General features: G+C 42.0%; 1 protein-coding gene across 2 annotated transcripts in view; it reads right to left on the bottom strand.

The window, feature by feature from the left end:
- PAPD5 (poly(A) RNA polymerase D5, non-canonical) overlaps nucleotides 1-22,870 on the bottom strand; it is a 64,879-nt gene that overhangs the window by 31,891 nt on the left and 10,118 nt on the right. For both annotated transcript variants that reach the window (XM_018565749.1, XM_018565750.1), the window contains exons 3-5: nucleotides 8,234-8,357; nucleotides 5,612-5,658; nucleotides 694-814 (exon numbers count right to left, since the gene is read on the bottom strand). In XM_018565749.1, coding sequence (XP_018421251.1) covers nucleotides 694-814; nucleotides 5,612-5,658; nucleotides 8,234-8,357 — 292 coding nt within the window. The remainder of the gene's footprint in view (nucleotides 1-693; nucleotides 815-5,611; nucleotides 5,659-8,233; nucleotides 8,358-22,870) is intronic.

Genomic DNA, 22,870 nt, shown 5'->3' with positions numbered 1-22,870 from the left:
CGCGGTATACTGAGCTTAGGGTGACGGGAGGACGCTAGTTTGTGTCCTCCTGTTACCCCAAGGAGAACGATGGGGAAAAACACTGACCCCATAGTTCTCCTTTAAAGGTGACTTTCTTGAAAGGAAGTACTGAACAGTACAAATGCCAGTGTCCTTCGGCCCATTAAATACAGTTTGGTGGGGTGCATTACAAGTGCAATTAGCCCCACCCACTTCCCCATTTTAGAGATGGTGGTACAATCTGGGGAGCCAATTTTGGGGGATCTTACTGATATAAACTGTGCATTACCTGTAACTACGGCCATGCCATCACCATTCTTAGCATAATGGGCAGTTCATATAAGTATAGTACATCATCCATGTTTACTGCAGGCAATATTGCTGCTCAACAGTACGCAGAGAACAATGGAAACCAGGCCATTTCACGAGGAGGTGTGATTTTAGAGGTATCTTATTTTTTTTTAGGGGGCGTCTTTCAGTAAGAGGTATATAACAAAGCAATTCATGTAAAATAGCACCTAAAGATATAGTTATTGTTCATTTGTAGAATCGGTCAACCAAATATCCTTTTTTTTTTTTAGTTTTAGGAAGGAATTTTCAAAATTCATGCAATATCCTAGTCCTCTTTAAAAACGTACATTATTTTTCACATTCAACAAAAATGATGGCTGCAAAAATACAAGTGCAACTAACCGTGGCTTTGTCGAGAACTTTAACAGAATTTTCGTCAGCCACTTTGTGCTTCCGCAATGCCTCCTCAAGTGTCCACAGTGGTAAATTCTCCCATTTGCCAAAAACAACTAGGTCAATGTCGCTGCAAGGAAAGCACATCCACAGATCATTAATAACCATTTTCACTTCCTTTACATAGTTTAATTACACTTGCTGCATATACAAGTTCTTGACTAAGTAGTTTCCACAAAAAGTCTTGAGAGAGTAGTCTGAGTGAATCAACAATTTGAATCCATAAAGCAGTTAAATAAAGGCCCCATACACATGGGCGCAAAGATCCTTGAATCTGTGCAGAGGCCAAGTTTATGCGTCCGGGCAGGCATGGGTGCTCCATGCAGCCGCCTGTTAAAATCAATGACTGGCTGTGGCTGCATCCACACTAAACAAATACTAACTTACTGTGGGCAGTTGTGTTCTCCACACTAGCATGGCCATCCACATAATCATTGACAGGATTATACCAGGCATGGACAAAATTTCTTGGTACCCTTACAGCTCTTTGATACAATGCTTCATTCCATCATAAAAATTATGAAATAAAAGCAAAGTCTGCATGGCTTTAGTGCGTGCATGTAAAAGAAAGTGTGAAAAAGAGAAATTATTACTTGTTCCACAAGGAAATCCTAAAATGACCTGTAGAAAAGATTCTAAATAAATAGATCAATGTGATATTTTAAAGAAAAACTCCTGGCATGTAAAAAATGAACCCTTGTAGTGGGGCTACGCACCCAATTCTCAGTCCCGTCTGGCTGCTAGACCAGTTCCCGCAGTCTCTTCTCCCCTGGGCTCCAACTGACGTTCTGCTTGAGGAAGGGGATCCTGGGAGACCCCAAAAAATTGCACTTGTGTGATATGCTGAATCTACGTCAATAAATAGATGCATTTGATCGGCACTTGGAGTGCCGGTGTCCCATTTCTACTTGTACATATGACGGTTGCCATACGTCTACCACCGCTGCATCCACCAGCTAGTTTTGGATTAAGCAATCAGGAGTGCGATGGGTTCATGGACTTTCTTTTTTCAACTGACGCGAGGACACCGAGCTGGGGCAGAAAAGCGAGCGGTCAACACCACAGGACCGAGGATCAGGGGAGTGCATCTTCTTGTAGACCCGAAACCAAAACAAGTGCTTAACCCTTGCAGTGCACGGGTAGCCCCACTGCAAGGATTAATGTTTTACATTCCCAGAGTTCTTTAACGGCCTGTTCACACGACGTCCGTTTTGTGTGCTGACCGGCTCCGTACGCTGCTGCACTCAAAATGCATCCCAATGTATCCCTATGTGTTTTATGGGCTCCAGTTCTCACGTGCTCAGTCCGTTCAGGTTACGACAGAAAAAATACTGCATGTCACATTTTGTCAGGTCCCAAAACGCGGCAAAAACGCACTGCACTGCAGCTAACATACTAACAGCCCCCACTCCGTTTTTACTTGAACGCATCAAAAACGCGGCCAAAACGCACTGCATCAGTCTGCAGATCCGCACCTGATCAGGAACTGATATCATGTGAACAGGCCCTAAACTGTCTCCTGTAATTAGTATTACATGGCTTCAATCAGCCTTGTAACTAGCATATTTAAATGCAGTCAGCTGATTTCAATAGAGTAGAGTATAGTGTAGCTAACCTCCCTGAACGTGACTGCAAGAGTAAAACCCACTCCATATTGAACAGAAGTGCGAGTAGTAAAACTTCCAAAAAGATACATTCGCTTTTTGAGCAACGGTGTGCTTAAAGTACAAAAAGACCAAGGAGAACTCCAAAGTGAAAGAATAATAAAGAAGCTAAGAACTGTTATTTTTAAAATTCACAGGGACAAGCCACGATGCTGCTGGGAGAATGTAGTTTGGACAGATGAGACAAAACCAGAGCTTTTTGGCAAACCATACAAACTATGTTCACAGAGGGAAAAAAAAAAAGAAGCTTTTGAAGAAAACACCGTATGTAACTGTGAAACATGGAGGCGGCTCAGTTGTGTTCTGGGGCTGCTTTGCTATGTCTGGCACTGAATCTATGCAGGGCACAATGAAATCTCAAGAAAAATCAAGAATTCCAGAGTGAAATGTACTGCCCAGTGTCAGAAAGTTTCTGTCGCATTTGCAGGTCATAAGTTCTCCAGCAGGATTAAGGGCCAAAACACAGGTAAAAGCACCCACGATTGGCTAAGAACAAAAACATTGGACTATTCTGAAGTGGCCTTCTACGAGTCCTGATCTGATTCCTATTGAACATCTATGGTAAGTGCTAAAACATACACAGTGTGGAGGCACCCTTCAAACTCGAGAGCGCAGGAGTGGTTTGCTTAGGAATAGTGGTGCAAATTACCTACTGGCAGGTGCAGGAGTTTACTGAAAGGTACAGAAATGGTTTGCTTGCAGTGATTGCCTAAAATTATTATGTTATGGGTCCCGTCATTCTTGTCTGCGCCATTTTTATTTGTTTTATTACTTAAACATTTCTGTTGAATCAAAAAATCAAAAGCAAAGTCTGATGTTTATTCAACATGGAATAAAATGATGGATGGCAAATACTTTTGTCAGTTTCAAGTTTTTTCAGACTAAGTCGTGGGTTCTATTTTTTGGGGAAGGGTACCAACAAACTTAAGCAGAGTTTTATAACAAACTATACTGGTTTCTACATTTTTTAATCAAAAGATTATACAAATGCATTGTTGAGCTTGAAGATTAATGAACATCTTCCCCCTTTAGTAAAGCGGGGGTGAAAGCACTAGTTGGAATCATACTGAATTTATACACTGGATAGGATAGCCCCAATGAGAGGTTTGTTCTCTGAAGGTCAAGTTGGGGGATGCACACCATTTATTTGCTGCTTTTAAGACATCGGGGGTGATGCATCATATGTAAATGAACTGAGCGGAACTCTCTTCACTGGAAAGTAAAGCTTTACACAATGCTGAACAACTTATACAAAAGCTATACCTAAACTGCATCTATTGTGTTCATTTAAAAAAAAAAAAACTGAGGAATAGTAGAGGGTAACCATTTCTGACTTTTACAGATGCCAATTACCTGACCATCACGTTGACGCTCCAGCTTTAGCGCTTTAGGTTCTTAAAACAGAGCAAGTAGACCGGGATTTTTGACATTACACTTTAACCCCTTCGTGACGGGAGACGTACACTGTACGTCCAGCCACAAAGGGACCAAATGACTTGTCACGTACACTGTACGTGACGAGTTATTTGCTGCTTTAGAGGGCTGTTAATCGCTGAGAATCAGCTTTTAACATTCATTAATAGATGCCCTTACTACAGAGGCATTCATTAATGAAAGGGTTAACCTTTTTCAGACACCCGATACCTTAATATCGGGTGTCTGAGAGTTACAGCAGAGCGGACACAGATGCCGGCTTTTGCCGGCATTCTGACAGCTCGTATAGATCGAGAGATATCTCTCTCAAGCTATACTGGCTTTTTTTTTTTTCTTTCATGAATAGATACATAATGTGTCTATTCCTACAATGTATCTATTCCTGGAAGAAGAATGTTTGTTTGCTGATCGTTGTTGCAACAATCAGGAAACATTTAGTAACAGCTGAATCCTGAACTGCTGCAGGATCAGTGTCACTAACTTATTATCGGCTGTTCTGAAGTTTGAAGCAGCCTGATAATAACCAAAAATGTATTAATTTATCAAGCAGTAACAGTGAGATTAATTCACAATGACTGCTTGATATAATTAAATAATAACATTAAGTTAAAAAAGTGAAAAGTGTAAAAAAAAAAAAAAATGTGTAAAAAATAAAATAAGGGACAAATAAATGAATGTATTTTATTGCATTTTTTTAGCTGTGCTGGTTTTGTTTTTTTAACGTTTTTTTCCTCTTTTTTATATTTTATTTGTCCTAAGTGAGGCGTTAGACACACATATGTGATATAAATATGTAGCCCTATCTGTCCTCTAAAAAACAATATATAATATGTGTGGGTGCACTTTGTAAGAAAGTATATTACTGACGTGGAAGAATCACACAGCAAAAATGTCAAAAGTGTGTCAGTCATTTACGAACAGAAACTAAAAACAAGCTCAGTCATGAAGGGGTTAATATTTGCGATTGTTTCAGGTCGGTTTATCGGAAGTATTGCCCAGTGGGCCACTAGAACAGGCCCACTAGCAACTATTTTTTTCAGAAAGGAAATAAGCAATGGCAGTCCTAATATTTACTTTATATTTATATAATGCTTTTAAGGCTTACTTACTTTACGTTTAAAGCAAATGTAACAGCCATTTACAGGTTACAACACGCCTGCTGTTACACAGAAACTACTTCTCTGTATGCCTCTTTGTAAATAGTTTAACTTTGTTACTGGGTGTCTGATCCACCAAATGCCATGATACTATGTATTCTTCTGTCCATACATAGTATCCTTACTGGCTAAGGCTTGCTTCATTTCTAGGTAGATTATTAATCACTTGGGCTTAGCTGACAGCACAGTGTTGTAGATGGCGCTTCCGCCTTGCAGTACTGGGGGTTCCTGGTTTGAATCCTGGCCAGGTCACTATCTGCAAGGAGTTTGCATGTTCTCCCTGTGCTTGTGCGGGTTTACTCCGGGTTCTCTGGTTTCCTCCCACACTCTAAAGACATGCTGGTAGGTTAATTGGCTCATGTCTAAACTGGCCCCTGTATGCATGCATGTGAGATAGGGACCTTAGATTGTAAGCTCCTTGAGGACAGGGACTGATGTGAACGTGCAAGTATGTAAAACACTGCATACAATCCCGGCGCTATATAAATATCTGTAATAAATAAATACATTGCAAGCAATTGCAGAGAATGGTAAGGTCTTCTGTGTACAATATTTCTTGTAACTAAGACTTGAAAAGGTGAAATGAATAGGAGATTAAACTAAATAACTTACCTGGTAGGCAAATAAAGTCCGGTTTTGAAACTCCCAAATATTTGGACCTGAAAAATAATAAATATTATAGAAACAGGAAAAAAAAAACCTTTCCAATGCATTCGTTTCCCCAATGGCACTGCACGTTGTGATGGGTGGATATCATGTTCTGAGGACAGGCGGAATGCTCACACAGGATAACATGCATGTAAATAAAACTACTTGGGGACCACACACACACACACCAGTGTACAGTAGTAACCAATGGTACATACTTTGGTGCACTGAGGCATTGTGAATGGCACCTCAAAGTGCGGTAACACTATCATGTGCTACTGTGCAAGCCAAACTTGGTGCAGGAGCAATGTTTGCTCTGTTGTGGGGAGTTGGAGAGTCCATTCACATAAAAGGGCAGCGTTTATGCAACACACAAGTTCATTGCAATGGATTGCCCTGGTGTGAATAAGCCCCTAACAATGGACATGCAGTAATAAATCTGTGTGGATGCTTCTTTGAAAAAGGCCATGTCAGCATACAATAAAACAACACTACATATTCATTCATGGCTTGTCACTTTATTTGCCATACTCATGTTTTGGTATGATGTATAATGTATCTCCTGATTTTTCTATAAGACAGAAACTTGGCAATGACAAAATAACAAGCAAGTTACGGCTGTGGGCGAATGTATGGGCGTCCCAGGCCCAATTACTTTTTCACAAAAATCTATTTTTATTAGAGTTTTTACAATATAATGCACAAGACAAAAAAAAGGTTTGTTTTTTTTACAGCCGCCAAGGAGGCAGGCAGTGAGTTTTACTGATGCCTGAAACTAAACATTAACAAAACATTCAAAAAGACCAGGCACCAAATTGGAACACAGCTGCAAGGAGGAGGTGAAGGAGTCACACTGTAGTGGAAGTTCACGGAAATCCTTCAGGCAACATTTACAAAGACACTGAATGTGGAAGAGAATCCAGTGCTCTTGCTTTGCAGGCTCATTTGGCTGGTATTTTCTAGGTAATTAATTGAATGGGACTGGCAGCCCCCAAAAAAAACCCAAACATTCTATGTTCAAGCCAGCATAATGTAAATGCCATTTCCCTGTCCAATAAGTGTAACCTTACTGGTCTACAACCAACTTTCATTACAGTGTGGAAGCTGGGAAGCTTTAGCACAGAGGACAAGTCTGATTTAAGGGAAATTAGGCCTCTGAAAGTAGTTTCGGAGAGGCACATAGAAGTAATAGCAGGTAGACTAAATAAATGTTAACATATGGCATGGCTGGCATGCTCAACATTAGGGCTGCAACTATCTATTATTTTAATAATCAATTAGTTGGTTAATAGTTTTTTTTCCGATCAGTTAAGAAAAAAAAATAAAAATGAAATACCATCTTTTAAAAAAAATAAAATACACAAATTGAGTGTTACAAGCAAAGTTTACTTCAGAGTAAAACTGCATGCACATTTTTTAGCAATCGCACGGCATTGCAGTACCGTGGATTCCAGTGTGGGCGATCACACTGGGTAGGAGGCACGTTTGCGGTGCCATTGAAATGAATGGCACCACAACACACATACTGCAGCAGAATTTGTCAGATTGAAACCAAACATTTTCCCCCCTTTTTTTACATATTTTTTTTTTTTATAATTGTAAGTATTATATTAGACATGTTAGTTTTATGGATTTAAAATATTATGAATTGTAAAACTCCAATATAATAAAATAGACAAACATTTTTTGAAATAAAAGCCCGGTCATCAGTTTAGTTAGCCATGAATATTGGCCTAAAAATGATTGCTCTCACCTCAGGCGCACGCGGCGATACCCGACATGTAGGACAATCTTTGTTTTCATACATAAGTGCACCTGACGTGTGTTTCCGTTAGTATGCGCGCGTTTGCAGGGTCGGGGGACTTTAAACTTTTTTTAATTTCATTGCCATCACATGTGGCAATGAAAGCCCCTTGTGTGAAAGCGCATTTGAGATGACAGGTTCTCTTTAAGGTGACATAGTGACACCTTCCCACTTCACTGAGGAATTACAGCTGCCTGCTGAGGCAGCTGAAAGTAAATACAGCAGGCAGTGGCTGGGAGCAATAGCCAGCCTCCTATTGGCTATTTTAAATAATAGCAGGCTGGCTATTGCACCCGTCCACTGTCAATCAGCAGAGGGACCTGAGGGAGAAAGTTCTCCTTCAGGTCCTCCTCTGCTGATTAACAGTAGGCAGTGGGCGGGTGTAACAGCCAGCCTGCTATTTCAATTTTAAAATATTCAATAGCAGGCTGGCTATTGTTTCCAGCAACTGATGGGAGACTTGACACCGCTGTTTAAACAATCCCTCGGACACAAGTCCGAGGGGTTGATAGGAGCGGCAGAAGAGGGGGCACAGAGAAGCAGAGAAGAAAACGGGGCAGGCGGAGAAACGTGGCAGCAGCAAAAGGTACGAGGGAGGCAGCATGGGAATGCAGAATCAGCGCAGTCTATTCTCCCCACTGCCTCTGCCGATACAGGCGGGGATTGAAAGGGACAAAGACCTCTGCGGCCAGCACCAGCAAGGAGGCGAACAGGAGCAGAGTGGCTTCAAGTAATTGTAAATTGTTGTGTGTGTGTGTGTTTAAAACAAGAACTATACTCACATCTGCACTTGGCCAAAGCTCCTTAATGACATTTTCAATCCTATTAACCACTTCCATTCGCATTCTTTCCTCTTCTGGCCTAGGGGACATGTATTTGTAGAAGTCGAGGATTTCTTCATGAAGACTGCAAAAAAATAGGTAGGTTTTTTTTTTAGAATATTTCAAAATAAACAGCATTAACTTATACTTAAGTTAAAGTAAGTTATACTTAATTATATAAGTATACTTTTGTTTTTAATGTATTTTCTATTTTTAGAAATAAACAAGTCATTTTTAATTTTTAGTCAGGTAAATATAAAATATTGTAGATGAATAAACTAGTTTTCCAGGATGATGTTTGGCAGCTTTACAGAATAACCCCCACAAAACTTCCATCACAGAGGTCAATAGCTCAACTTTGCACACATCCCCCAAACACTATGTTGCTGCTGTGTTCTGTGGCGATGTTGGAGGACGGAATGACAGCAACTGATGGAAGACACGGGAATGCCCAAGTCTGACAGAGGCTGCATCCCTGAAACAGAACGAAGATTGAAAACATGGGCCTCCAGAGAGGCAAGTGAAATACAAGAAACTGCCTTTAGGATTTTTTTGCAACATGACAGGATCACGCTAAACAAAAAACACAGCATTTCATGTTCGGATAACTTTTTTTTTTAGAGTAGAGAAGACTTAATGGACCACTTGGTATTTTTCTGCCATCAATGTTTTTGAGGTTTGGTTTGATGTTGACAAGATTGCTCTTTACTTTGTGTGTCACTTGCACAGAGAGGAGAAACCAACCACAAAAAGAGCAACAGAAACCCTTTACCACTCTATGGAATATAACAAAAAACACAACTCAGGAAATCCAATTCAGAAACACTAGCATAGGATTTGCAGCCACAAAAAAAAAGCCACAAGTATGCATTAACCGTCTTTAATGTTTTTACAAATTGACTGTCTAATGCTGGCTACAAATAAAATCTGCCATCTACATTTCTGCTGAGCTTCTGTAGATAGGATAGTGTAGTTACATAGTTACATAGTACAGCCCCGATGCTGGCGACGTACACTGTACGTCGTCAGTCACGAAGGGGTTAAGGGTAGAAAGCAGTTATAAAAAAGGAATGACCATAATCCTTAGCAATGCATGAAGATGTTGCCAAAATACCAAGAGTACTATGAAACCTTCAATAACAAAAAAGCCGAGCATACAATCTACAGGACTGGAGTGTGCTGTACAATACCAAGGACAGTTTATTGTCATTAGACACCTTCATGTGCCTGCAGGCAACCACAAAGTCATAGCTGCCCTAGAAGTTCCAAAAACCTGAGCAGGATCTACTTTAGCCCATTCCCTCACCCTTATGGGTAACTGTGGTGATGATTGTCTTACTGACTAATAAGGAGGTTCCATCACAAAAAAAAGGGGTGGCTGCCATGTGACCATTAGAGAGTTGTCAGAATCCACAGGCTGGAGGGCTCTCTGGACCCTCTGGATGTCAAAAGGTAAGCTACACTGGGGGGAATTTATCAAAACTGGAGCAGACAAAATCCAGAGCAGTTGTGCATGGCATCCAATCAGCCTCTAACTTTCATTTTCAAATCTCAACTGAACAAACTGGAGAGAAGCTGATTGGTTGCCATGCACAGCTGCTCCAGATTTTGTCTGCGCCACTTCTGATAAATTCCCCCCATTAGGTTCTCCAGCCAAACAGCTTAGCTGTGTCAGGGACCTTACTTTCCTCAACTGCAGCTGAATGCCACAGATATATAAAACACACTAATGCAGTAGGGGTGTGGAATTTTTAACGCCCGATGCCTGGGACATGCAGTTCTGGGCGTCAGGCATCCATTTAGCTCTGCTTCGAGGAAGCCGTTTTGTATCAGCTGTACAGCTACTTAGATCACTTGTAATTAGCCTGCTTGTCCGTGGTTTTTTTTACATTTCCACACCCCTGTGCAGTTAGACATTTATTAAGAAAAATAATAATGTATTGTCAAAATCAATAGTGTAAACATCTGAATTTAACTTGGTTTAATTATCTTGTAATCTTTTGACCAGCTGCAAAGTGGGAAGGGAGCAATTGGGTCCTATGGGAGGTGCCCTCCAAGCACATAAGCCGACAAGGAACAGGTGGACACCTTCATACAACTTACTGAACTAGCATCACCACATGGATTTAATCCCTCCCCCTCCCCAGGTCCTTTAAAGTCAGCCAGGTCCGGAAAAACACATGGAACACAGTTATGTTTCAACAGACCTGATCGTGCCGAATCGGGGGCAATCTGATAGAAAATGGACACGTCTGCTTAAATCTAATTCCCAATGGAGCGACATGATGTTCATTATTTCATTTTTAATTACAATGCGAGGGGAAAAACATTTAATATGGACATACATGGATGTCACCTCTGTGACTGATCCATACATGACCAGCCCATCTAATGCTCAACCCCCCGCACTTACTTTCATCTTAAAATGCGGAATGTGTGCTCATAACGGATTCAATTGGTTATTTCATGCCACTATAAAGATAGCCTGGGGTATTTCTAAAGTGCATCAGATCTCTAGGTCCCAGTCTACATCTAGGGCAAAGAGGAGGGTCTCTGCAGCCATAGTCGTAGAGAGATTCCGATACAGCCTGTAGAGGATAAATAGCTTGATAAGTCTTAGGCGGGGTTCACACCTGGGCGTACGGAATATGTGCGTTTGCCGCGCATTTTTTACCGCAATTTGCTATCCGGCTGTATCATAATGGATACGCGCGGAAAATACACCCTCAAAGAAGCTCTTGTACTTCTTTAGGCGTAGGGCGTTTTTCAGCGCGTTCCTATGCACTGAAATACGCCCAAGTGGGAACCCTGCCCATAGGCAATTATTGGTTTTCACATGCTGAGCGTTTTACAACGCGTCGATCAGCGCTGTAAAACGCCCAGATGTGAACCAGGCCTAAGAGAAGCAGATAAGAAAAATGAAGGTAAAATTACTTTAAATTGTTCAATGATGCCCTGCCCCATGTTTTTAGTCACTTCAACCGGGGTTGTACAACTGCAATATTAAAAAACACAAAAGTCATATTTCAGATGGCTAGTTTGCTTTAGAGCGGAGATACTGCCTCATAGATGGAGGTTTCAAAAAAACTTTCCCAAGCGATTAAAAAAACTCTCCTTGAGGTTGGAAACAAATCATTTGGTAGATATACCCATTTCCCTTAAGCTGGCCATACACCAGAAGAATTTTGTTTCAAAATGCTGTTTTAAGAACGATCATTCTATTTTCTAATAGTTAATGGGGTCAAACAAAGGAGAGATTTCGACTGCAGTGACAGAAAAAAAACATAAAAACATTAAAATGTATTTCTCAAACTAATAAAATACTGCCAGTGAGTGTGGTTTTTTGTTGAGAAATTAAATTTATTCTAAAATCAAAAGTTAAAGTCAAACAAAACGTCCAAGGACATTTGTCAAGTCTGACGGCATTATCGGATTTTCTAACTAGACTTTTCATATGAACATTTTTGTGAAAGTCTACCAGTCTACAGACAGCTTGAGGCCATGTTCACACCTAGGCGACACCTCACCATGGGGCAATCGTGCACGATTCTGCGCAGATTGCCACGCCGTCTGGAGTCACCAAGGTGTGAACCAAGGTCGCGTTGTGGGTGCCAAGTCCGCCCGCGCTTCCGAACACTTCCTAAAAGAGCCATATTGGTGGTGTGTACGCATGAAAAGTACATTTTATTAGTAAATTAATACAACTCCTATATGGGTACTATGGAAGGCTTGTGTGTTGCGCTCGGTTCAAAATCTATTTGGTTTGTCCGTGATATATCATCAAAACAATAGTTTATATAAGTCGATGTGGTGAAAGGTGATAATACAATTAAATGAACACAATCTATATAAAAACTAATGTGTATATACTAAATGTGGATATGTGATCACAAATGCTAATAAAGTATGTGAAAAAACTGAGTGATGGCTTTTAAGCGGAAGTGACTTGAAAAGTATCAAAAAGTGCTAAATAGCCGTGTCTAGTACAAACTGTGAACCCAAAGGCGCACAGTGAAATTGTGCAAAAAAATGGATTGTGGACTGCCGTCTAAGTGAAATCTACCTATGAATTATTGTGCCAGACAATAAAACAGTGAGATGGTGATCTAGAGCGGAACTACAAGTTGTCCATCATATTTGAAAGATGTAATCATATACAAGCAATCTGCGGTAGTGGAGCGGAGCCACTCAAGGTGAAAGATGAATAAATCCTTAACTCAAAAGGAAAAAATATATGTTTTCCGACAAAAAACGATAAACGATAATGGGAAACAACAAATCGATGTCAGTGGAGCGGAGCCACTCAAACCATAACCGTTCTAAACGAGAGGCATAAAAAGAAAAAACATAAAGATAAAATGTATATGGATTACAAACAGAGTCTCATCTATAGTCTACTTCTCTGTTATTGGAAATGTTAGTTGGATTCAGGAAAGCAAAAATAGTAACAGTAGTGAGGCTGCAGTCTGAATGTTTCTATGCTCCGGCACGGAGCTGCTGCAGTAAGTTGATGGTTGCTTCTCTTCCACAATTAACCAGTCATTCGCCGCTGTAGTGGTGGCTGAGCCAGCCCACCAGGTGAAATAGATAGCGGGATCAGACAGTATAATATAGAGGGAAGGAAAAGGAGAAAAAGAATCCTAAGTGTAGTTAAGTGTAGTTGTTAAATTTATTGAACACAAGAAGGTTCACACTTACAGGATATTAGATGGTTCAAAACATTTAAGTGTAAAGGACACTCAAATAGTAGAATCACCGGATACGTAGGAGAGGAATCCCTTGACGCGTTTCGTCTCGTCTGGACTTCTTCAAAAAGGATTTCCAGCGCAAACTATTTTGTTTAATATATATGGGTACTAGTCAATATGGGTGGCTATTTTCTTGGGCCTGCAACTTCAGCCCTTGGAAATGTATTTCAGCTAAAGCGCAGAATCTACTTTCTGAACAGAGATGCTCAATGGTGACACAATCATGTAAATCCTAGTGCCCTAAGCTTTATTTCAATTGTTATACAAGCAGTTCAGTCACAAAATTGTCAACGTGTGCACACCAACATATCAATAAACAAATGTTAAAACCGCCCTGGTATCTGCATATATGAAAAAGACTAAACATTCTGATTGAATGCATGTGCATGCTCATGTCATAGTCAGAGTTCTCTGTATTGTTTTATGAATGTGATACCAGTGAAATGAGCATGCAAAATGTAGGCTATACAATGTGCTGCCAGGCCAGAAATACATAGTGACAGATTCTGAAACGTCCTAAGCAGAGTGAAAACAAAAGCTGGATAAACTCTGAGGTTAAGTGCAGCAGAAATGACCTCATCACAAAGAGTGATATTATTCTAACCAGGGAGCAGAGAGTATAAAGTTATAATGACTTATGAACAAGGTCAGTTCTATGCCACTATAATGTTTCCTTTATACCGTACACTCAACAGGTGCAGTGTTTTAACATTAAAAAGAGAACTATGGGGTCAGTGGTTTTCCCCATAGTTCTCTTTAGGGTCATGGGAGGACATATACTAACCTCCTCCCGTGACCCAAAGCTCAGTATACTCGCGGCATACTGAGACCGCCGCACCCGGGACGGATCCCGACAATGCTGTTGAAGTGCACCCAGCTGCGTGAATGACAGCTGGCTCTGCCTTTCTAGAGTCAGAGCCAGCTGTACCCGCCCCCTTCCCCGTCTGTTCCTCCAGTCAGCGCTGGCGGATCGGAGCGGGGAGGAGGGGGATCCCTGCGGGGAGCCGTGACTGACAGTCACTTCTCTCTGCAGGGAAATTATCGAGAAGTGAGCGAGCGATGGTATGCGTTCGCTCACTTCCTGATCTATTGAGCCAACGTGTGACAGTTTCATTGTCACACGCCGGCTCGAACTAGGAGGATAAGTGATTTTCACTCATCTCATAGTTCTCCTTTAACCCTTGCAGCATGGGGTAGCCCCCATAATTTTCCCCAGAGTTCTTCTTTAAGTAAACATACTTCATATGTGAAGTCTCAAAACTGCTTGCTACTGTGAAACTGCAATACTCCAAATTGTCCACAGACGAGGCTTAAAGCTCTTACAGCTCATCAGTTTAGATATGTCCCTAGGATTATTCCTCTCGTTCTGGTGTGCAAAGTGATGCCCAATATGTGTGGTGCACTCATCATTTACATACGTGTGCAAACCCTATATCCGTTCCCATGTGCACAGGGATGGGGGATGCATCGTATGGGCACAGGTTTGTGAGGGGTTCATTCATTTTCTCAAACTATGACAACTTATAAACTTTTTTTACTTTATTTCTATCACAAGGGGCAGAACACGCCTCCCATGTGATGGCATAGTGTGGGTGACAGGTGTTCTTTAAAAAGACATCGGGGGTCAATAAGACCTCTAATGTAACCCCTGAACACTGCTGAAGCCAAATGAGCACAAATCAATTTCTTACCCAGCCAGAGACGCCAGGGTTTGACCAACCTGAATCAGAAAGTGCTCAGAGCTGCACATTTCTGGGTTCATACAACTCAGGGGAGAACAGCTTTTTAGCCACACAAATTACTTCTATGTGAAAATGTTCTGTTAGCTGAAGAAATGTCAACACTCAGTTGCTTGAGTGGCCAAAGAGTTGGGCCTGGATCACATCCAAGCGTTTTGAGACTGCGCAGCAGTTAGGGGAATCGCGCACAATTGCAAAACGCACTTGCGGTGCCATTCATGTCTAATGGCACCTCAAACGTGGCACGCAAATCAGGCGGTTTACGGGCGTGTTTCTGCATGCGCACACAAACGCGGCAGAAGAAATACGGGTAAATCGTTGCACATAAAAATGCAAGAGCCTTTTTGCCGTGCGGATATGACCCCGCTGAAGTCAGTGGGGCTGCACATCAAACGTGGTGCGCAAATGCGCATTCCTGGGACACACGGCCTGGAAATGCTCATATATGAACCAGGCCTTAAGTTTTGTTTTTTTTTACAAACAGATAATACTTAGGCTTTGCTTCACCAGCAATAGCTCCATTCTTCCTAGTTTTTGCCAATGAGACTCCCAGCAATGTTTTCTTCTGAGAAGTATAGCCAGACAAACTTCTATGGGGCTTCCTCCTACCAGGAGATGCTTAGTAAACACCCCCATAGAAGCCTATAAGGCACTGCTACTGCGGTGGCAAAAATCAGGCCAATCGAAAGCTGTACGGAGGGAGAGTTGGATAGCCAAGCGCAAAGTTGAGGGCAAAAGGTTACATAGATTTAGTTTGCACTTTTCTTCTCTAAGAGCAAATAAGACTGGGCAAAATAAAAATGACATATGATGCAGTACGTCAAACGCATTAACAAGATAGTTTGAGTACCAGACTCAAACATCAAGATTGCAAAAGGACTTTTGTCGGAGGAGGCGGGTGGAAAATTGGTGGCCTAAGGCCCCATTCACACTGAGCGACACTTACCTCAAGTGGATTTCCGCACGGCAGGGATAGCACGCCTGTTCGGCCGACGATCGCGCGACCTTCACCGTCGGGATCCATGGAAAAATAGAAAAATTGTGCGACATCCGCAGGGGGAAAAAAGGGTCCTGCACAAGCGACCTCCTAAGAACATAATTTGACGAGCGACTTCTCGTGGCAAATACGCGCGATATCGCGGCAGAAATCACGGGATTAAATCGCTCAGTGTAAATGGGCACTAACAGTGACTTCTGCAAATCAGCTAACATCACTGTTCAGGTATTCTGACATCCGTGGGCACTGTGCAGCAGAGGGAATCCTTCATCAATGCTCTTAAAATAGAATTAAAAGTCTTTTGCTTTTTGGCATACATCTTCCAAGCAGTAGATATATACCCCATGATTTAAAAAAATAAAATATGAGGTAAATATCTAATTACTTACCTGTTCCAGTGCCGCTCGGTCCCGGCTGAAGAGTTTTCGGCTCACGAATGGCTGAGAGGGACGAAGTGTTTGGACGCATGTACTGTAGAGCGGAGGGGTAGAAAACAATGACAGTGAATGTATGCCGCCTTGAGCACGCATACTGGACAGAACCCGTGGGACACGTGAAGTCTGTGGTGGATCAGAAACCGGCACCAGAGCTGGAGGGACTGTCGGAAAGGAGTTCATGTGACAGTTTTTCTAAAATAATATCGACTAAATGATTTCAGGACAGTGGTGGAGCGCCAGAGCTAGGTCCCAGCTGCAACCCTGGTAGTTCTCGTGAAAACGCCAAATATCTGCACTGGTACTCGAAAAGTATCGGTGCATCCCTAGTTTAATCCATAATAATGAGAGGAGATTTGCAAGGACTCCCCCAGTGTATTATGTTTTGGCCCTAAATCTATCCACCACTTTTGCTGAACAGCTTTGCCTGCTAAAGAAAATGGAAAAACATCTACTGGCAGGATCGACTGGAAATAAAACCTGTTGGAGGGATTCTTTTGACTGACTGCATCATATATGTTAATGTTGCCCAGAGCTTCTCTTAAAGTGATTTTTTTTCTTGTTGGCCTTTATCAAACTCTAATCAATTATCTCTACTTTTCAGAACCTTACAATTATATTATGTCTTTAGTGGAAAATTTACCTCTGCTACTCCACAAAGGTTAAAAGGCCAAACGGCTGATTTGGAGCCTGAGGCCGGTCAGGGTTTAATCCGGCAGGATAAACTGCTTGGAAACATTTTTTTGTTGCTTATAAAATAGATGCTTTGTAACTAGCTAAAGGACAGCACTGCCGGAATATGCAACAAATACCTCAAAATGTACAGGATTTTAGGAATTCTTACATGAAGAAAAGAAAGTAGGCTTAATTAACCTTAAAATGCAACCACAAATGTAAAAAAAAAAAAAAATCGTGCTGTCGGTGCCACTATTTTCTAACTGCACCTGTCGCGCCAGGCAGATTGCGCAGGATTCCACCCGTGCAATTGAACGCAATCGCGGCTAAAACAGCATGTAACTTTTTTCTGCGATTGCCGCGTGGATCAATCCCCATTGAAATCAATGCACACGATCACACAGTCCCACGGCCCAGATCGCCCAGGTCTGCACCAGCCCTGAGGGGGAGATGTAAACAACAGTGTGTTATCAGCAGTGGCACAGAATGACTTATGACCAAGGTCATTCTGCGCCTGTGCTGCCACCACTGCCTACACAATGTTTATATGTTGGACCGTGAATGCCAATTTTTCTTATCAAGAGTAACGTAGCTCAATGCTGCAGTCAACAAGAAAGCATGAATGGGCCCAAAACATTCATTTCTGCTACATTCAGATCCATAATGCATATAGATCTGAACGCAGCAGTATTGTATGCTACAGGCATACGTGTTAGTGTGTAACCCATCTGCCCTTATTTTTTATTCCAACAGCTGTCAATGTTTCTGGTCAGCTTCATTTGCATATAGGAGGAAAAAAAGAAATGATCTCTTAAGCTGCCCACACACTAATATTTTCTATGTTCAATCTGCAGGCTCAACAGAGAAAACATAACAGATTCCTAGCCAGCACGCTTATGAGTGTAGATCGAGGAATCTCTCGCTGCCTTCATTTGGCAGCTCATTGGCTGCTGGCTCTGTTCATTTGAAGATTTTCCAACTGGCTCCTTCAATCAGCTGATACCCACTGTGCACACAGCGTGAATTTCAGCCGATCCATCAAGAACCAGCCGAAATTTGCATAGTGTACTGCCAGCATTAGTATTCAGAATATTCTTTTTGCTATCAGTACATGTATTAAACTCACACAGTTACCAGAATATATTACAACAGTGGCTTATTCATGGGGAGCCTAAGGACAGCATATATACATGTCCAATCCTATTTTTTAGTGTGCTCAGTGTACAGATAAGGAAATCCATATTAAAACTAGAAATCTAGAACGTGTTTAGAAAAAAGACAAACCACAATTTGAGGACAGAGTTTACAGGCCCCAGTTCTTCTGTAATCCATAGCTTGTGCACATAAATTCATACAAATGTCAGGCACTCACAGGGAACAATGTCTACCCTTGGATGCATGCACCAAGTGCAAATACTATGCCCAGACAAGCTCAAGTTCATGTGTGGAGGCCAGAAGAGAGCTGGGAGCTGAGACTTTTAAAGCCGACTCCAGGGAAACGCAAAAACTACCGGTAAAGCGGGGCTTCCCTGCACTGCAAAGGGTTAATCACCCATTTTCATCTGGAGAAACATTAAATAATTTATTTTGTTTCACATGTCCCATGCTCCAGCAGGCGTCACCGCTTCGTGCGACAGGTTCCCTGAAGTAGCTTCTCTTCGAAGTGCCTCCTGTCGGTCGAACTCCAATGTTAACACGTAGAATGCAGAACTAGCCAAAGGCTTGCCCATAGGCCGGAGCAGCAGCCAGGGGAGCGAGGGATAACATAAAGGTGCCCATACACCTTACAACCATCGCAAGACTTTTGTCATGCAACGCTTTACAGAAATGAATTTTATACAATTTTTTTGGGGGGGGGAAATAGAGCTTTCTTTTGGTGGTATTTAATCACCACTGGGGGTTGTTTTTTTTCTATTATTAGGAAAAAATACTGAAAATTTTGAGAGAAAAAAGGTTTTTTTAAACATAATGTTGGGAAACATTTATTATTATTTAACCCATTCATGTTAGCAGAGGATCATTGTAAATGTATTGTTGCAGGCACTCTATATGTACATGTACTATATACTACATACTACATATAGAATGCACTGAATACATTTACAATTATCCCAGTTTTTTGTGGTAAAATTAGGTACCTCAGCTTATATTCGGGACGGCTTATACTCGAGTATATACGGTACCCAGTTTTTTGGTAAAATATAAAAAAGACGGGGTCACGTCGGGTAAATAGACATCAAACATGTCAAACTTTAAGATTGCACGCACCCGCGAAATCGCAGAAAACTACCATACGGTTTTTAAATATCGCGCAATTCCACCCCCGCGCGCGGACAGCGGGTCGCGCGAGGGGGCGTGTCTGATCGGACGTCTAAAGACGCCCGCTCAGATATAGAGGTAGTTAGCAACTTGCTGTCTGAGCAATTTCTTAATATTTGCCCACACATGATAAAATCTGAATTTTTGGGCAGAAAACAGCTTCATATTATATATTTTCTAAAAACACAGGTCCTGTAGGAAAAAAAAAAAGCTATCTGCAATTTTTACATTTTGCACAAACGTTTATTAAACCAGTATTTTTAGGATAAAATACACAAAAATGAAATTTAGTGCACAGCAGCAGAATAGAATACCCAATTCTTTGGCAAAATATTAAAGACAAGGTCACATCGGGTAAAGAGAGAGCAAACATCTCTCCTGGGGCAGACGGTCTGACAGCCGAGTCCTCAAAAGAGATGACAGTGGGGAGAGGCTGCGGCTCCAGATGTGCGCCCCTTCCCTTAAGGCCTGGTTCACACCTGAACGTTTTGTAGCGCGTTTAACGCTCGACGAACGCTCTACAAAACGCTCAAACATCTAAATCCCATTGTATTCAATGGGTCTGGTTCACACGTTGCCGTATTTCCGCCCGTCCGAACGCGATACAAAACGGCCTACGCCCAAAGAAGTACATGTACTTCTTTGGGGCGTTTTGGTCTCGCGTTTCCATTGGGATACAGTCAAGTAGCCCTCGGAAACGGGCGTTTGTCGCGCGTTTTTTTTTACCGCGAATCGCGGTAAAAACGCGCGACAAACGCGCATATTCAATACGCCTAGGTGTGAACCCAGCCTAACATTGCTAAACTGGAGACTCTCCTGCCTTCAAGTCAGCCTGGCCCTGCAAAGGTCTATAAGCTGCAGTCCCCAAAAACAGGTGAGCAAAGAGATTGTCAAAACAGCACCAATGAGAACACAGCATCTTAAATAAAAAGGACAACTACTGAAGATTAAGCCTCCTATCTCCTGAATTCATCAGCATTTTTGACATATCCAGGAAGAGAAATTATTTTAAAATATCACACCAAAATCTCTTCGCCAAATACTCCAAGAAATGTCTGCTGCATTACAAGCATGGACCAATCACCCTTTCTATTAGCTTCCTTCACACTTGAAAGATAATCCACTGCACTTTTGTAAAACACCACATTGGACACACCTAAACAACTTACACTTCTATGCCCTGTATGATATCTTATTATAGTCTCACTTTCTGGTATTCTCAGTACTTTTACCGCCACCCAACTATTTCTTCAGAAACAACAACCCTTTCTCCATAAAATATGCAACTCTTGTCTACAGATCTCACAGATGACGGACACTGCTGATACTGTCCCCTGCAGCAAGGTGCATACATTCTACTGCATGAAGGTGCATTTCAAGCAGAAATACTTTTTTCATATATACTTTTTTTTTTTTTTTTTTAATAGAACAGGTCACAGCTTTAGGCTAGGTTCACACCTAGGCAATTCAGATGCCGAGCTGTTTTCGATCACGCGACTGTTCATTGAAAACTAGGCGGTTAACGCGCAGTTTTCAATGCATAGAGGTGTCTATGGGACCCATACTGCGCAACACGAAAATCGCTCCTGTACATTTTTGCGCGACAGGCGATTTCATCACTGCTACAACCGCAAAGGTGTGAACAGACTCCATTGACTTGATCTGTGTTTTGCACGATATTGTGCGATAAATCACCTAGGTGTGAACCTAGCCTAAGAAGTCTCACCAGAAAGAAAAACAAATAACAAAAAAAAAGTTAAAGTGGCATTAAGGGCAAAAGACTTAGTGCTAAAGTAAGGACTTGCCTTAAATGATGCCTCTTAATCAGATCATCTTCTTTTCTGTAGTTTTTAGCTGTCCCTCCAGCGCTGACTCGTCTGTCCTCCTCTTCTCTGATGCCCCCTGATGTTTGTGCGGGTGCACACTCCCTCCATATACTTACCTTGTGCCTCTCCTCGTCTCCTGGCCGAACATCTGAACTGCGCATGCGCCCGCCCCAAGATCCTTTGCTGCCGCTTGAGAAATTTTCAGATGTTCAGAATGCTTTCTGCCGCACTTATGTAGAGTGGCCCCGAACACTTCTGCTTCTTTAATATGGTCTAAACCAGGGGTCTCAAACCTCCGGCCCTCCAGCTGTGGTGGAACTACAAATCCCATGAGGCATTGCAAGATTCACAAAGCCACAGACATGAATCCCGAAGAGAGCTGCATCATGGGATTTGTAGTTTCACCACAGCTGGAGGGCCGGAGGTTTGAGACCCCCGGTCTAAACAGTTCGCCAGCATGCCCTTCATACACCAAATTAATGTGAAAGCAACCCTGCAGTGGACCGTGGGACTTCTTGCATTACCAGTAACAAAATGTGTACACCTTTGTTGGGTACCACCTTTAACAGGCTATTCCAAGTGCTGGCACTCCGCAGTACTAGCCCATCGATGCTAGGAGAAAAAAAAAAAAAAAAAACACAAAATACACAGACATTTGACATTTAACAGTTACACATTTATTTTAATCACCTCTGTCAGTGCCGGCGACCCAACCCATTGTTCTTTGGGCCATGCCTCAGAAATCTACTCAAAAGTTATTCAGGAACACTTCTACATTTTCGGCAAAAGTCTGCAGGTCAAACCCCAATAGTGAAATAATTCACAAATACAAAAAAAAATGACACACGTTGAAGGCTCTCCATAAAGATGAATTACTTGCTGATTCTGCCAGGAGATCTGTTATCTTTCCCATGTCAGTTATAGTTTGGACAAACCACATACTGCTGCTAGGTCACATTTATAGGGTTTAAAAATCATTTAAAACTACATGTCGATTTAATACTACCCTGTCCATACCGTGATACAAACACAAAATAAGACAAAAAATGTTTTTTTAACTTGAGGGTGCATATCTATTCACCACCCCCACCCCACTTCCCCAAAGTCAATACTTTGTAGAGACACCTTTTGCAGCAATTACAGCTGCAAGTCTCTTGGGTTACGTCTCTACAAGCTTGGCACATCTAACCACTGGGATTTTTGCCCATTCTTCAAGCCAACACTGCTCCAGCTCCTTCAAGTTGGATGGGTTTCATACAGCAATCCAAGTCTCAGCCGCCACAAATTCTCAATTGGATTGAGGTCTGGGCTTTGACAGGCCATTCTAAGCCATTTAAATATTTCCACTTAAACCACTTGAGTCTTGCTTTAGCAGTATGCCTACAGTCATTTTCCTGCTGGAAGATAAACATTCGTCCCAATCTCAAATCTCTGGCAGACAAACGGATATCTCCCACAAATTTCCCTGTATTTAGCGCCAGCCATCATACCTAAATTCTGACCAGTTTGCCAGTCCCTACCGATGAAAAAAAAACATCTCCACAGCATGATGCTGCCCCCACCATGCTTCACTGTGGGGATGGTGTTCTCTGGGTGATGAGGTCTCGTGTTTGCCAGACATAGCGTTTTGCTTGAATGCCAAAGAGCTCAATCTTAGCTGACTGACCAGAATACCTTCTTCTAGGGCAGTGGTGGCGAACCTTGGCACTCCAGTTGTGCCAAAACTACAAATCCCAACATGCATCTGGCTCTGGGAGTTATGTCTGTGGCTGTTAGGGCCTTGCAATGCCTCAGGGGACTTGTAGTTCCAAACAGCTGGAGTGCCAAGGTTCGCCACCACTGTTCTAGGGGAGGCCCCGA

The sequence above is a fragment of the Nanorana parkeri genome, unplaced genomic scaffold, assembly GCF_000935625.1.
Source record: "Nanorana parkeri isolate BGI_ZX_2015 unplaced genomic scaffold, ASM93562v1 scaffold883, whole genome shotgun sequence".
Classification (NCBI taxonomy): domain Eukaryota; kingdom Metazoa; phylum Chordata; class Amphibia; order Anura; family Dicroglossidae; genus Nanorana; species Nanorana parkeri.
The sequence above is the reverse complement of the archived record's forward strand: the minus strand, read 5'-3'. Positions and strand labels throughout refer to the sequence as shown.